General features: G+C 39.2%; 1 protein-coding gene across 1 annotated transcript in view; it reads right to left on the bottom strand.

Moving 5' to 3' along the window:
- Window positions 1-15,381, bottom strand: part of KATNAL2 (katanin p60 subunit A-like 2) — a 47,043-nt gene that overhangs the window by 18,374 nt on the left and 13,288 nt on the right. Inside the window, exons 7-11 of the mRNA XM_008592120.1 lie at window positions 13,759-13,857; window positions 11,555-11,618; window positions 11,236-11,354; window positions 5,750-5,841; window positions 3,441-3,551 (exon numbers count right to left, since the gene is read on the bottom strand). Coding sequence (XP_008590342.1) covers window positions 3,441-3,551; window positions 5,750-5,841; window positions 11,236-11,354; window positions 11,555-11,618; window positions 13,759-13,857 — 485 coding nt within the window. The remainder of the gene's footprint in view (window positions 1-3,440; window positions 3,552-5,749; window positions 5,842-11,235; window positions 11,355-11,554; window positions 11,619-13,758; window positions 13,858-15,381) is intronic.

Raw genomic sequence — 15,381 nt, 5'->3', positions numbered from 1 at the left:
AAAAAAAAAAAAAATTTGGCTGAAAAAGTAAATGGGTAGACGTCATGAGGTAATGACACAGGTGAGCCACTGCTGACCTACAGCTCCTTTTTCCTGATGACTTTCCCCAAAACACAGATCAAGACTATTTTATTTCCAGTACTGTGACCTCTTGCATCTTGCGTTTTCTTCTAAATTTTAGGGGCTTTTTGTTCTTTGCTTTTTAATCCAGAGCTTGGTCATACTAGGTACATGATTTTTAAGAGGGCTGCTGGAATTTCTAGCTGTTTTACAAACACCAGGGAAAACAGGAGTTTCATTGTACCTCACACATACAGCCTTCACGCCTTATCTGTAGATACTACCACAGAGTGAAACAGATGTCTAAAGATGGCATTTGCCTTGATGGCCCTTTCAGTACCTTGTTTCCCCCTGGACTCCTGGGCCTGAGTCTATGAACACTCAACAATCGAGGTGGGTCTGATTAGCCTTCACTGAGCTCACTACATTTCTCACATGGCTATTATGTTAAAGAAACGAGCTTTGTTATTCCTTTTATTGCTTATTTACATGCCAAATGACACAGTTGAGCTGTCATGTCTTGCCTCCTTCTCGTCCCTTCTGTGATTCTGTAGACCAGAGAAGGTGATCTTCAGAGCAGGCTGCATGCCATCTCACTGCTGAGAAGGGAGAAAATGCCTGCCCCTTTGAGACAGAATAGATGTGTCTAGGGAAAACGGTAAGTTAATGAGCCGTCAAGGATAGGATATAGAAGGTGATCTTCAGAGCAGGCTGCATGCCATCTCACTGCTGAGAAGGGAGAAAATGCCTGTCCCTTTGAGACAGAATAGATGTGTCTAGGGAAAACGGTAAGTTAATGAGCCATCAAGGATAGGATAGACTAGTTCCCTGAAAGATGCTATACATGAGATCTGCCACTAATCACAAAGAATTTCTTTTGGGATTTTAGGACTGGGTCTACACTGTAGTTTGGTATGATTTAGTTATTTCTCCCAGAAGGACACACTGCTTGAATCAAATAAGTCTATTCTCTCATCTAAGACCCTGAAGCCAAGAAAAAGAACTGTTCCAATATTCTTGATAAAGGTACACTATTTCCTCTTAGAAGGACTTTGGCAATATGTCACAAGGGACTTAAAAACCACCTAAACCCTTTGATACGGTAATCTGACTTCCAGTAATCTGTCCTAAGGAAATAACCAGAACTTTAGTCAAAAACTTTTATACAAGGAAGCTCATTTCAGTGTTAGTTATAACAGAGTAAGTTTTGGAGCATCATATATGTTCAATAGGAAAGGAATGATTAACTAAATTATGGTATATTCACATATGGGAATTTTGGGCAGCCATTACAAAATCCAATTTTCAAGGATTATTTAATGACATTGGAAATGTTCTTGCTATAATGTTAAGTAATGAAAGCAGGACACAAGTGGGAATACAAAGTCAAACTTCTATGGAGGGAAATTTGGCAGTCTCTACCATAATTTCATGCACATTAACCCTTGGACCCAGCAATCTATATCCAGGAACCTACCCCTAAGATACACTGGCAAATACGCATAGTGATATAGGCACACTGTTACTCATTACAGCATCATTTTTAATAGCAAAAGAGCAGGAATAACCCAAACAGCCATCATTAGGTGACTGGTGGGATAAATTATCACACACACGAAATGGAGCACTACACAGCTATAAAGGACATAAGGAGGAACTTTGTATACTTATTTGGAAAAATCTCCAGGATATTTTGTTAAGATTAAAAGAAAAAATCAAGATACAGACAAATTTATGTAACATACCTCCTTTTGTGTAAAAAAGCCAAGTTCAGTTATTTTATGGGATTCTTAAAAAAAGAAAACCTTGAGAGTTCTGTGTTTGTTTGTTTGCTTTGTTTTATGTATTTTGTTTTCTGGGTATTTTGGGGGGGGCACTGTGAACCATTTTATTTGGGGCTTAGGGAAACTGAGGTAGGACAATAACTTCCTCAAAAAATTCTTAGGTATTCACTGGGAGTTAGGGCCTTCCATTCTTCTAGAAAATGTGTAGGTCCCCCAGGGACACAGACCTTCGCCGCACTTACCGGAAGCTTCACAGCTCCACACCCACCCCAGTGACTCTCACAGTCACGCCGAACATAAGTGAAGTGGTTATGATCAACCCTGCTTCAAACAGACGAGGGAACAGGGATTCCTTCCCTGAAGGGTTCCATGATCTTATTTAAATGATGGTTCTTTGGTTGGACTCCACTTTAATATTGTTTCAGTATAAACGCCTATCTCTTCAAAAGTGAAGTGCTGATCGCCTTAACACAGTAGAGAAAATCTTATAAATTCAGGGGGAGGGGGAGCTAGATTTAAGTTATGAATATATTTAAAATAAACGATTATGCATAAATGTCATAATTTTTTAGTGACTTCTGGTTTGGGATCCCAGATGATCACTATGCTACAAAAGAGTTTCTATTTTCATCTTTGAATGTGGGAAAAGAATTGGGTGGGGTGGGGTGGGGTGGGGGAAGGGTGTCCTGAGTCCCAGCTCTGTTACAAGATTGCTCTTGACTTTGGGTGGATTGACCTCTCTTGAACTTGGTTCCTGTCTGAGAATGGACAGCAGTGATTCCTTTAAGTCTCTTGCCTCATCTGCAGCTTGAAAGAAATGATGTATGTGAAAATATTCTTAGAACTATAAAGGGATTGCAATTATTTTTTAAATATACTTTCCAAGTAGATATTGTTTTTCCTTAGTCAACATCTCTTATTTCCCAATTCCACTTCTGGAATTGTACTTAAAACACTCTGGGATACTGTTGGAATAAAAGACTCTGAGAGTGTATTATATTTTCAATTAGAGCTTATTTAACTTCCTATTTACTTCCAAGTAGATATTGTTTTTCCTTAGTCAACATCTCTTATTTCCCAATTCCACTTCTGGAATCGTACTTAAAACACTCTGGGATACTGTTGGAATAAAAGACTCTGAGAGTGTATTATATTTTCAATTAGAGCTTATTTAGCTTCCTATTTACCGTGCAACATTAAAGAAAAGGTTTTCCTTCTAACTTAAAAAAAGTTTAATTTTAATACTAATAAAATCCAAACATTTTGTTTCTGAAATATTCTTTGAGTCTTGGAGATTTTAAGCATTTTATAGTTCTATGCCAAAGCCCTGCTTAATTTAAACATAGTATATAATTTGCCTTTAAACTCAAAATGTTCATTTTAAATATCGTCAGTGGTAGCCTGTGTTCTCTCTATTAAGGCAGATCTTTCATGGTACAGATAGGACTGTGGATCTGAACAGTAAAGCCCTCAAATTAATCTTCTAGGGCTGGAACCAAACAATGAGGCTTTGCTTGAAATGGTCAGTATAAAATTTTCATCTGAGCTTAGTGGCTCGTGAAAATGTATTCAAAATGTACTCTCTTGATCTCTTACCATGGCAGGTTAGAAGCTGCTAAGACAAACACAAGATCTTCTGAGCAAGCCAACCCATCCATCTGCATCAGTAACTCTGTCTTCATCCGAAGGCTTCCTTCATGTTCTCCCCTACAGAGAGAAGGGAGGTGTGATTGTCTCAAATGGCAGGGCCATCACCTTCATGATAAGACTGACACTCACAGCAATGACCCAGTGACAGTAGGATGGATTCTGTTCTGATGGCTAAGGGAGCCACTCATTCTAGAGTTAGAGAAAAGCTATTTGTTATCATTTTCACGTAGAGTAATAGAAAGGAAATAAGTGAATATAAAGGTGCTTCAAAAAGTTCATGAAAAGATTTGTATTATCTTTTAATTCTATTTTTCCATGAACTTTTTGAAGTACCCTCATATAATGGTGGTATTCAAAAGAAAACCAAAGGTTGGCAGTGAACTAGAAAATAATTAAGGGGTAAATAGTGCCACTGGATAGACTAAATACAGCCCAACCGTGTCTATCTGCAGCGTTATTTACGCCTTTAAAAAATGGCATAATTGAGAATAATCCCTTTTATTTATATAGCATGCATGAAAGTACTTTCACACAGTATTTCTTTTAGTATCAATTATAGATCTAACATTCAGGAAAGATGATCTACTACACTGAATCTGTTTCACTCTCTTCTGATAAAAAGCAAGATAATGACATGGAAACCAACACTTTCTTTGTAGAGCAGATTGGAGGCAGTTTTCTCTGCAAATTTGCCCTCCAAGTCCTCTCCTCCAATTCCAAAGATCTTACCACCAAGAAGGAGCACACTGTGAGGACCACAACAATCCAAATTGAGTTTAACCACTGACCACATTCAGCAGACTCTCCTGCCTCCTCACTTGTATAGATCTAGTTAAAAGGACAAAAAAAAAAAAAAAATGCCTTTCTTGGACAACAGGATATTTGACTTCTTGTCTGTGCATGTGTGCAATAGCAACTTAAATTAGATATATGGTTTTTTAGGATTTATGCCCTTACAACCCAACTATCTTTTCCTAAGGGAGAAGATACTCTCACAGCATAGTTATGTATTTATTTAGCATTTGCTCCTAATTATGATTCTTTTAACACTATAGGATCCAAGAAGTCTTCAGAGTATCTGCCCTTATTCCCTGATGCTTTGAAGACTCTAATTTTAGAGTCTTCAAGTTCCAGTCAAGGAAACTGAAGTTTGAGGCAAAACCTGGAGTGCATTCAAGAGTAGTAGTTGATGAGTTTCCATATTAGCCCAATCAAGGCTGTAGGAAAACCTAGAGATAGGGACCAACAAAGCAACTGTGAGGACAAGTGCACAGGTCACCACAGTAAGGTGGGCCAGAAGGGGCCTGGTCCTTGCAGAGAGAATGACTACTAGGGGTTCTGGTGGATCCCCAGCTGGGTGATGGTGCAGTAGAAAGAAGAAAAGAAAATGTTTCCAATAAGTAAAATTGCAGAAATTGTATTCTAGTTATACTTCCAACAAGCTAATTATTTGCTTTTTATTGAGATTAGTTCTGCCTTGATGATAGACCATTAATGGTCATTAATAAATGCTGCTGTGTTGAGATTTCCCAGAGATCTGTCTTTTCAAGCCAGGTGTACCAAGTTTAGTAAAGTTTCAAAGAAAAATACCTCTGATCAAGACAGAAAGCTGGTCTTAAAAACAAACAAACAAAACAACACTACTCAGCCTTTTGGAAACACAAACAGAAGGCTTATTTCAGTCTGAGAAGTGTTCCTTCCTGCTGGGGACATTAGCTGACACTTCATCTTTAGAAATAACCTATGTGACATATTTAAAATCAGACACGCTGAGCCATAACCTGATGACACAGAGAAGTGGTGGCTTCCCTGGCCTCACACACCCTCAAGGACTGCCTTGCAGGAGTGAAATACAGACTTGGCCCTTTGCAGTGGCTGAGTGGGCAGGCCCCGCTCCCCACGGGCAGCCCTTCTGGCTCCAGACGAGGTGGTCATAGGTGGCTATTTTGAGCCGGCAGGACTGTTGTGGCAGCCTGGGATCCTGGGGCTGGATGATCTTCGGGTCTGAAAACCACTCTGTGGGGAAGGGGGAAGGGAGGATGACATTTCCTCCGGTTATAAAAACTACTTAAATCAGCTATTCAGTTAACAGGATCTAATTTAAAGACCTTTCCATGTGTCTGCAGAAAATTTGTGGGCTTATTAATAGGCTCATTCTGCTGGTAAATGTCGATGGGCTTCCGACCATCAAACACACTTACAAGAGGAGAGAAATGATGACCAAAAGGAAAAAAAAACAAAACCCTGTCTGTTACCCAGGAGCCGTGCCTCTCTGACTCATCACTGACTCCAGCTCGTCCAGGAAGATGGTGGAGGGGGCATGATAGCGGGCAAGTTCAAATAACACCTGTGTGGGGGAAAAGCAGACACATATTCAAATTCATATATTCCAGTTAAAGTCCTCAGATGCTCCCAGAGATTTAAAGCTTAGAGTGACTATAATAAAAAGCATTTATGCTGCCCTCGGTGATTTCACAATAATTTTATAATCATTACAATTATTTCTCCCTACCACCACCCCATGGGGTTGGATGGTCCAATTATTTCCATTTATCACTTGATAAAATTAGAGCCAGAGAGGGTAGGTGGTTAGTGCAAACTGACTAACCATAAATGGGAGAGCTTAAGATAAAACTCAGTTCCCAAGCTTCCAGTCAGCTGGTTAACCCCTGAGACACCCTGCCAATAACATGTTCCAAACGGACACAAAATCCTGGGAATATGAAAAATCATTTCACGATTTTTCCTTTAACTTTTGGGGACAATAGGAGGGTTATTGTCTGAAGGAAGAATTGTAGGGAAAGGATAGGGTTCCAGTCATGGGTAACGGGGCTGAAGAATTTTGCCCCTTTCTGTTCCCCAAATTACTCCATGTGGTCCGCGTACCACCTCAGCACTGCTGCTTGCTGGGCTCAGGTACTCGAAGGCAATCCCTGATTGAATGAGATGCTTTATTCCAAAATAAAATACTATAGACTGAGCAAGAACAGGAAAGCAAACAGCAAAAGAACAGATATATAAAACCAAAATAAAGGGCTCTAAAGGGAGATGTTGTGGTGATGAAAAGAGTATAAAAACCTAAACCTTTTTTTTCTAACCCGGAAACTGATCTCCTGAGCACCATATACAATTCTTCACTGGTTGATCGGAGAAAACAGTACAGATTTAGAAAAGAATAGAGATTCTTTAATAGGCATGGGGGATTTATTCTCTGTGTCACTTAGCACTTAGCAAAGCATCACAGAACAAATAAGAGGGGACGGGCTCAGAAAAAGCCAGACTGGTTTTCACCAGCAGCGGCAGGTTATCCCTTCCAGGTCTCCTTGTTGCCAAATGGGAAATTCCTCCCCCTCCCCCCAAGTGTGTGGGGCATCCAGACTCATGTGCCAGCATTTTCCTTTCACCGAATCCTGTTTCACTGACAAGACTGGCTCAGTCTAGTGAACTGAGAGAACAACGGCAATGCTGGGATACTCAGCACACTCGCCTTTTAGATACAACAGAGGACCAGTGTGTGGGGCATCCAGACTCATGTGCCAGCATTTTCCTTTCACCGAATCCTGTTTCACTGGCAAGACTGGCTCAGTCTAGTGAACTGAGAGAACAACGGCAATGCTGGGATACTCAGCACACTCGCCTTTTAGATACAACAGAGGACCCCTAATTAGAAGCAAACAACTTTTCTTCCTTGTCACAAAGAGAAAAGCCCCAAAATACCTGATGTTAAGGGTGATTACAACAGCGGCACTCTATTCAATGAAAAATGGAACAGCAGGAACCTTATCTTAGAACCATACACGTTTTTAAGGAGCTCGCTAAGGGGCAGAGAGACCAAGAGCCTCTACCAGACCAAACATCCAGTTGGAACGAGAACCACATCTGGAGCCTAGGTCTCCGCATTGCCCATTCCGCGTACCACCTCAGCACTGCTGCTTGCTGGGCTCAGGTACTCGAAGGCAATCCCTGATTGAATGAGATGCTTTATTCCAAAATAAAATACTATAGACTGAGCAAGAACAGGAAAGCAAACAGCAAAAGAACAGATATATAAAACCAAAATAAAGGGCTCTAAAGGGAGATGTTGTGGTGATGAAAAGAGTATAAAAACCTAAACCTTTTTTTTCTAACCCGGAAACTGATCTCCTGAGCACCATATACAATTCTTCACTGGTTGATCGGAGAAAACAGTACAGATTTAGAAAAGAATAGAGATTCTTTAATAGGCATGGGGGATTTATTCTCTGTGTCACTTAGCACTTAGCAAAGCATCACAGAACAAATAAGAGGGGACGGGCTCAGAAAAAGCCAGACTGGTTTTCACCAGCAGCGGCAGGTTATCCCTTCCAGGTCTCCTTGTTGCCAAATGGGAAATTCCTCCCCCTCCCCCCAAGTGTGTGGGGCATCCAGACTCATGTGCCAGCATTTTCCTTTCACCGAATCCTGTTTCACTGGCAAGACTGGCTCAGTCTAGTGAACTGAGAGAACAACGGCAATGCTGGGATACTCAGCACACTCGCCTTTTAGATACAACAGAGGACACCTAATTAGAAGCAAACAACTTTTCTTCCTTGTCACAAAGAGAAAAGCCCCAAAATACCTGATGTTAAGGGTGATTACAACAGCGGCACTCTATTCAATGAAAAATGGAACAGCAGGAACCTTATCTTAGAACCATACACGTTTTTAAGGAGCTCGCTAAGGGGCAGAGAGACAAAGAGCCTCTACCAGACCAAACATCCAGTTGGAACGAGAACCACATCTGGAGCCTAGGTCTCCGCATTGCCCACGCCACTGCTCTTTCCACTCTCAGGGCATATATAGAATCCTGGGTAAGGGCTTCTGGAAGCATTAGTCTAATATTTTTCAGAGGTACTTGGAGGAAGTTAAATACAACTGAGGGTGGGGTGGGGGTGCTGAAAGATGTAAGCATCAACAGGTGCATGCATTTGCTAAAGAGACCACTCAACTATTCAATAGCGATCAACTCCTAAGAGGCATGAACAGAAGGAGAGGAGCGAGGAACATAACTCAAGGGTTCCCTATAAATAACTCTTTAATTGGAATAGAAAATGGTGGAAAGAGCTTCTCTGATTTCAGGGAAGGTTTTGAAGAGCTTTCTTCATCTGGAAGCTTCACAGTAAGGAGCTTGACAGCATGACCAGGATTTTCTGGGTGATCTTTCCAGGAGCTCAGAAAATAAAAAGAAAATTAAGTACTTTCTGAAAGGAAACGAGATCCTTCAAGTTTAGGAGAGGTTATCTGTTTCTTCTTGAATTTTTAAAAAAATATCCAAAGTAAAAATGTATTTCACAGAAAAAATATAAATATCGTCTAAACTTATAAAGAGATGCTGAAGTTCATCCAGAATCAAAGAAATGCACATTTGAGCAGTGAAATATTAAAATGCACATTCAATCACTGAAATATAAGTCTTCACCATCAGATTGGCAAAGATTCTATGGAATTTCAGGGTGTAGATGGTCAGAAATTAGCTATCATTTGGATGTGATTAAGACAGGAATCTAGAATAACATCCAGGTAAAAAAAAAAAAAAAAAAAAAAAAAAATTTTGGCACTACACAGTGCTGACCAGGGTGTGGGGAAGCAAACACACTCAAAAACCACTAACTGTAAGCTGGTACAACCCTGTCAGCAGGCAATTTGACAATCAATGATGCTCATTCCTTCTAATCCAGCAATTGTACTTCAGAGAAATTGTCCTATATTGCTATACATGCAGACACATATGTGCATATAAGACTGTCCACTGGAGCTTTGTTCATAACAGCAAGAGACTGAAAGCAACCTAAAGGCCCATCAAGATAAGACTGATTAAATACATTTTGGTGCATCCATGCAATGAAGTGCATGTAGACATACAAAAAAATATGTTCTATCTACAACAATGTGGAACAGTGTTTAAGTTAGGTTGTTAAGTAGGAAAAAAAAAGCAAGGTACAGAGGGATATATGATATGGTCCTACCTGTACTTAAAAAGGAAGAAGATATAGACACTATTTTCTAGGGCAATGTAGTTATCCAGAAACATTCTAGAAGGCTACACCAACAACTGCTAATAGTAGATGGCTCTGAGCACTCAAGGGTCTATATACCTTTTTATACTTTTTTTAAAAGGCAGTTGTTTTTTAAATATATGGTACAGGAAGGGGAGAAATTCGGGGAGGAATCATTTCCTCAGTCTTAGAATTCTAACAAAATAATACTGAAGCAGAGGAAAACATTAAACAAAATGTTCACACAGAATGGAGAGTTCTTAATTGACTTTTCTGGCTACTCAACATTAAACAAGAAAATCCATCTAGCTTCAATATTTGTTAAGAATATTGATAAAATATCTAAATTTATTCTTCTGCCTAGGTAAATCCTTTTCAGAAAGTACAAGGTAATCTTTCTTTGATCACTCTGCAGTATCTGCTGCTCATGGTTCTAAACTCCACTTTTCATAGCAGGAGATGAATCTAATCTGATTCTGGAGGCATCTTTTAAGAATTTTGTTGTTATTCAGCACACAAAAATAAAATGCCAAAAAAAAAAAAAAAGAAAGAAAGAAAAGAAAAGAAAAAAGTCTTCAGGCTGATAAGGATTCTATTTAGTTAAATTTCAGCTAATTGAAAGCCAGCTAACTAGAATCACATGGAAACCACAATGTAGGAGCAGCTAAATTCAAGCTCCATCCTTGGAACTGGCACTGAGACTCAAAGTGAAGAGTGAAGAGGTAGAAGACATCAGTGCAGATTTCCACGAATTTCAATTATGAATTTAAGTTAAGATCTTAAGTTTTAAAATCTTAAGATTTAAAATCTTAAGTTTTGTAAGAATTTACAAAAACTTACACATTCGAGACAACTTATAAACAAACCAAAGTAGTGAATAATAGATTATTTTAGGTAAGTCAATTCTCTAAAAGTGTTCTATGATGACTTCCAAATAGGCCATAAAAGTTTGAAAATGAGTCATACACAGGAATGTAATTTAAGCATAATAATTTAGAGTTATTACTTTTCAGAAGATATATATTTTATAATCACTTAATATTGATTAGATCTCTGTCATTTTACAGAGCATGATCATTTAACAGGGTTTCTGAGAAGGATCTATCTTACATTGAAGCACAAAGCATAAACAGGAGTTCTCTTCAGGAGACTGGAAGACATAGTAAAATTTTGTGACGTAAAATATATCATAGACTATAAAGAAGATATTGTAAAGATGGAAACAGCCTCTTTAGGAAAGCAAAAACCCTGTAGGCTGTGGGCACTGTGGAGGAAAAGTTGCTCAGAACATCTGAAAGGATAATTAAGTTTCAAGTTTCTTGATTCTTCCTTAGAGTACCTAGTGTAGGAACTAGCATACAATAGTGGTCTCTCAGTAAATGTTAACTGAATATACTGCACATGTTTAATAATAAATGCTTCTTGAATGAAGAAAAATAGGCTACTTCAAAGACTTTTTTCTTTTTCCAGCTTCCATTCCTAAGATGCATGAATCAAAAAAGCACTATTGGTCAAATTCCCAAAGGAAGGGAGATCACGTTTTGCTGGTGGGGGCATTATTAATATCCACATATAATAGTCAATCCATTTCCCAGGCTTTTGGTAATCAAGATCCAGGATAAAATCTAACACCTAAATCACTCAAAAACAAATAAGCTCTGATATCACTTTGTACCACCATATTCTGCTAGAACTTATTTTTAAAAACCAAAATGAAGCATGCCTACCCGAACAAGTTTTTCTGAATCCCCTCTCCATTTGCTGACAATGGTGGATGCGGAAATGTTAAAGAAGGTTGTTTTGCATTCAGTGGCCACAGCTTTGGCCAGTAAAGTCTTTCCTGTACCTGGAGACATTGTGGATAAAATGTGAGTGGACACTTGAACTCCATTGCTCTGCTTACAGACAGAAGTCAGGCTCACAGGTGAAGAAGGAAGTAGTTACTCAGCTCTCATTTGCCCCGGTCCTGACACGAGGACAGAAGGTGACAATTCATCCTCTGCACACACACTTTGTACCAAGACCAAAATAGAAAGATGTGTTTACCTGGAGGGCCATAAAGCAGTAGTCCTTTCCAGGGAGAAAGAATTCCTGTAAACAGCTGTGGATACTATGGGAACAAGGAACAGTGATGAGATTTGGTATTAAGAAATCAGTCTGTGCACCCTTAGCACAGACAAGCTAGAAAACTAGAGTGAGAAACAGCACATCTCTAAGATTCAGGCCTTCCTTGTTTGTTTAAGGTCATATCTCACTTATCCCAATTTTATTTTCACACTTAATAAGAATTCCTGCCTTAAGTTTTGTGGCTCTTTTAAAGAGCATTTTTTTTGAAGAAAAAGAAAGGTATATGTTAGTACCTTTCCTCTCCATTACAGCAGTTAGTTCTTATATGCATAACATTGTTTCCTCCAGAGTTCTAAATGCAGAGCATCTGACAATCTTTTGAATGTTGTAAAGCAGGTATGAACTTTAAGATAAATATTAGAGCCAACAGATAAAGGCAGATATGAGTGCAGAACAAAGCTATGGTGAAGCCTGTTTTAGAAGCTGGGAACATTTAGTGGCAAATGTATTAGGAGATGCTGACTTTAAACAGGACATGCATGGACTTCAGTGAGTCTCTCCCATTCATTCAAATTCAAACAGCCCGAGGGGTTGGGGTGGGCAGGGTTGGTAGAAAAGAGAGGGGAAGAAAAAGTAATGCTGAAATTACAACTAGCTATTAGTTTCTTGCTAATGCTAATGTCAAATCTGGACATCATCACTCACAGAGCTTACGTAGAAAAGAGAGGGGAAGAAAAAGTAATGCTGAAATTACAACTAGCTATTAGTTTCTTGCTGATGCTAATGTCAAATCTGGACATCATCACTCACAGAGCTTATAATGCCATGGAGATAACATATCCAGGGAGTTCCAATGAGATGTTCTATCTTTTCTGAAGTTTTATGCTATAGTTTCACTTAGAGGAAAAGTTGAGTAAATTTCTATTAATTCTGAACACCAGCATATTTCTTACCCCCATGTCTGAACACAGGAAAAAAGAGGGGGAAAAGACAATCCAAATTTATTGATTTTTGTGTCCTTAGAATAAAAGCATCTCAAAATCAGGGGCTGCATGGGCACAGTGGTAAGAATACATAGGTTACTCAATAAAATAAATTCATAATATTGACTGCCAGAAATTACAAAAAATGGTCACAACTTATTTGCAGTGCCTTCCATCAAAAGGTGGAGTCTATTTCTCCAACACTTGAATCTGGGCCCAGCCTTATGCCTTTGGACAATGGGACACTAGAAAATATAAGAAGGTACTTGAAAATATAAGTCTAGCAAATATAAGAACTATGGAAAGAGACACAAATAATGTTCATGAATTAGGACTTCTCTCTTTTTTGCCTCTTTCTAGGAACCCTCTGCCACCATGTGAACAAGACTGGGTTTATCTGCTAGGGGATGAGAGGCCACATGGAGAGAGGCCTCAGCTGTCCTGTTTATTCCAACTTTCCCAGCCTTTTCATCTTCTGCATCCATTCTGGCTGATGCCTCAGACATGTGATTGAGCCCAGCCAAATATCCCATGTGGGAAAAGATGAGCCATCCCAGCTGAACCCAGCCCAAACTGCCTACCCATAGAACTACAGACAAATAATAATGTTAAGTGATACACTGACCTCCTCATCACCCCATTTGTAAACCAAACATGAAAAGTATCATTTTTCTATTTTTCTACCCCTTTAGTGAGCTGCACAGAGATTTGTGTGGAATAACTAATGAGCACAACATGCTGGTTCTGATGGCCACTGCCCTGGAAGAGGCTGTCCAGTTTTCACAACCAGCCAAAACCAAAGCCCTAGATGATGCAGGGGGTGGGGATGAGAAGAGGATCTATAGAAACAGAATGAGAGAACCTCTCCTATGGGAGGTAATTCTACTATAATAAGTATATTTTTAGGGATGCAGGCTAATCCAAACCAATCTATACTAGATAACAAATCATATATACTGCAGAGTCTTAGATCTTAAATTATCACTTAGGACAGACACAATATGTAACATGATTTTAAATTGCCTAGAATAGACTAGGCCTTGGTGTTCCAGTGTCAGCAAAGTGTTGTGACACAGGCAGAAGAAGTTAACTTGTAGACAGAAAATCATCCTGCTCTTCCCTTTGTGATGGGTCTATGACATACAGCCTGTCCAATGGATAATGAACAGAAATAACCCCCAAGAGGCTTCCCCTCCTTACCCTTATAGGATACACAACAGCTTCTTTGACTAACTGCTTGGCTGCATCGAGTCCAATAATGTCATTCCACTTTATGTTTGGATTACGGAGATAAATGTCCTGCAATGCACATTTGATCATTTTGTTAAAACTAATGTTTTCCTCTATAGCTGTAATAAACACAGGAGCAGCACAATATTTGACTTACAATAGAATATTAAGTGCTGGTGATAAAAACTTTTCATATTAGATATATGTATACATTGTAATTTTGGTTAGTTCACCAAAGGGATGCCATGAAAATATTCACTGATTTTCCCTGAAGAAGATATTGATGAGATAATACGGTACTTTTAGGAGGGAAAACCTCCTAACAATGGACTTTACCTGTCTTCAGTCAATAGCAAACCATGATGATTTATGATTGTAATCAAAGAAGCTACAGAATATGACTTCAAATTACATTAGCTTTTACTGCAAAACATAGTTCCTAGCCGGCGCCTGGCCTCTTGTTTGCTCCTTGATCTTGCAAACATTTTCTTAATTTGTTGCATAGAAGAGATAATGCTCCTCTGAAACCAATTTCTCTTTTTTCCCTAGTGAGCATTTTCTACTTCAAGCAGGAACAATTGCTTCTACAAAATTCAAGGAAGCCGACAACCAAGCAAAAGTGCAGTTTCCCCTCTTATAGCAGAGCCCTACAGCAACCATCTAGGGTAATCAATTAAGGTAGCTTTTACTGATAACTAATTTACAGTTTCCAAATTTCAATTTCACAAGGCACATCAGAACAGTCACTCAGGGGCCTTTCTCGGTGGAGATGTTTCAGGCAAACTGAATATCTAGAGTGTTACATCAAAAAAAGAAGAAGCCTCCTTTCCAAAGTCATTCTGAGTGACTACAGGACAAATCTGGAAACTATTTTTGTATTTATTTAATTTTTTAGTAAGGTAATATACACTATGCGCATGGTTCAAAAATATAAAAATACGTTTTTTTAAATGCTGGTGAAATGTTTGTTCCTACTCATGTCCACATCCACCCAAGTCCCTGCACCACCAGAGTTCCGCTTTTATTAGAGAAACTATTTACATAGGTAATTCTGGACATCCACCCAAGTCCCTGCACCACCAGAGTTCCGCTTTTATTAGAGAAACTATTTACATAGTTTACATAGTGTGTGTAATAGGCATAATCCATTCTTGGATGGGATGGCAGAGAAAGGACTCAGTCTTCCAAATTCTTGGGAGAACCTCCATTTTTAGAGCCTGGATCTACACACAGACCCACCAGCCACTCACATTCTTATTATGGCTCTTTCTCAGGGAGATCTTGGCACACGAGGATTTATCTATCTTGGTATTCAAGGCATCCATAGACAATAGCTGTATTTCTTGCCTTCTTCTAGAGTTGACGTTGAGTTCCACAAAGTAACATTTAATTTCCCAACGCTATGCTCTCCCTTACATCAATCTAAAGTTATCCATCAGAACGCAACAGGACTGCCTCGTTATGTGGTGAGCTCTCCATCATTGCAAGCATTCAGGCAGGGGCTGGACAACTGCCTGTCATGGTCCTACAGAAAGGATTCCAGATGGAATCACTGCAGCTCACTTCTGTTCCACAGTTCTATCCTCACTAACC

This window comes from Galeopterus variegatus, unplaced genomic scaffold, assembly GCF_000696425.1.
Source record: "Galeopterus variegatus unplaced genomic scaffold, G_variegatus-3.0.2 Scaffold7604, whole genome shotgun sequence".
Lineage (NCBI taxonomy): Eukaryota > Metazoa > Chordata > Mammalia > Dermoptera > Cynocephalidae > Galeopterus > Galeopterus variegatus.
Note: the sequence above shows the minus strand (reverse complement) of the source record. Positions and strands in the feature narration are given on the sequence as shown.